Here is a 1,630-nt window from a genome sequence, read left to right as displayed (position 1 = left end):
CTACAGACTTGACACTTATACTATTGAAAGCTGCATATTCCCATATCAATTCAAAAAATGAACCCTTTTTTCAGGTGTAATAGTATTATTTTGAGATCTCTTAGTAATTATGCAGCTGCTTTAGAAGATCTACCTAATGGGAAGGGTAAACGGAAATCTTCAAGACAACGAAGGTAAAGCATGGTTGTAACAAATAGCCTAGTTTTAAAATCTTTTCTGTGATAGTTCAAAATCCTCTTTTTTTTTTTTTAAATTCCTTTTCTAGTATGAGCTTGAGCAGTATGGATTCAGAGGTAGAAGATCCATTCACTGATACTGTTGATAGTGGAGGAGGCCTCAGCCTGGGCCTTGGTATGGGCCTTCTTTTAACAGATGGCACATCTTGTTCTGGGGCTAGTCATCAAACAGGCACTACAGTTGGAGGAAGACGTAGTGGGGTCTCAACCCATTCACTGAATGAAGCTGATCTGCAGGTTGGCAATCATTTGTTTCTTGAATCCTTTACCTAGGTTACATTAATTAAAAGTTTTGCTTTTTCATTTCTAATTGTACAGAATGACTTTGCTAAAATTCAAGCAAAGAGAGAAGCAGAATCTCGTCTTATGCCAGCAAGATTACCCCTTCAGAAGTCTGTGTCTACTCCCTCTATTATTGCTGTCAGAGACTTGGCGAGCGCAACAGTACAAATAGATGGAGCTGTTGCCTCAATACAACCGTGAGTACAAGAGACTCCTTTATTGTTTCCATCCTACATTAGGACATTTTTTTCTTTTACCAATTTATAGAATTTAGAATGGTTTATGTTATGGAGGGAGAGCATGCCTCTCTACTTGAGAAAATGCAAGATTACTGAAAGCTTCCATGGCATGGATCTTTTCATTGTGCTAAACTGTAGGCAAAAAGTCATTTATATTTTTTATTTTTGTTTTCTCATATCTTAAGTTAATGTCCTAGGGAAAGATACTGATTACTGATTTTGATCTTAAACCTACCTAGCAAATACTTTAACCCTTCTAAGGATATTTATTTTACCTAGCACCGGTGTGCATACCTAAGTTCACACGTACAATATTGTAAGTAGCTAGTTTCTAAATGTGTGTCGCTAATTACGACATTGTACATGAAGTTAGTTACGCACACAGAAGTCCGGTACTAGATACAATATTTGTCCCTAAACATTTAGAGAGTAACTGAACACGCTCCTCCAATGTCTCTGGAATTCTCCTGCTCCCGCCCACCCCTTTCGCTCATACTAGGGGCAGACCGCTATGCGCTGACTCCGCGACCCGTGTTGGCCACAGGTGGTGACGGCCAGAATATAAGGAGCTAACTCCCCTTACGCGACCAGCTGAAAAGGCGAGGAGGGGAACCTAAGGGAACTGAGCCTCGCTGAGCCGGCCAGCTATTCTCAAGACCCGAGCCGAGTCAGGCCCAAGCCGAGTTAAACTCTGTGCCTTACACACAATGCTCCTGCCGCCGCCCCTCCACCCCCCGCCGCGGGAGAAGGAGGGGGCGGGCGGCCTTGCCTGGCCGTGACCCACTACGCCCCGCGCGGCGGACGCGTCGCGTGCACCCCTCGGCACCCCTCCCCTCAGAACATCCCCCTTCTGCGAGCACGTGTTGCGGCTCC

At 44.4% G+C, this 1,630-nt stretch overlaps 1 protein-coding gene across 1 annotated transcript in view; it reads left to right on the top strand.

The window, feature by feature from the left end:
- Window positions 1–57: 57 nt before the first annotated feature.
- The window catches only part of LOC113209993 (rho guanine nucleotide exchange factor 18), a 24,762-nt gene continuing 23,189 nt past the window's right edge, over window positions 58–1,630 (top strand). The window contains exons 1-3 of the mRNA XM_052271860.1: window positions 58–173; window positions 266–473; window positions 555–715. Coding sequence (XP_052127820.1) covers window positions 58–173; window positions 266–473; window positions 555–715 — 485 coding nt within the window. The remainder of the gene's footprint in view (window positions 174–265; window positions 474–554; window positions 716–1,630) is intronic.

The sequence above is a fragment of the Frankliniella occidentalis genome, unplaced genomic scaffold (assembly GCF_000697945.3).
Source record: "Frankliniella occidentalis isolate FOCC.00 unplaced genomic scaffold, Focc_3.1 Scaffold176, whole genome shotgun sequence".
Classification (NCBI taxonomy): domain Eukaryota; kingdom Metazoa; phylum Arthropoda; class Insecta; order Thysanoptera; family Thripidae; genus Frankliniella; species Frankliniella occidentalis.
This window is presented reverse-complemented; position numbering and strand designations above follow the sequence as displayed.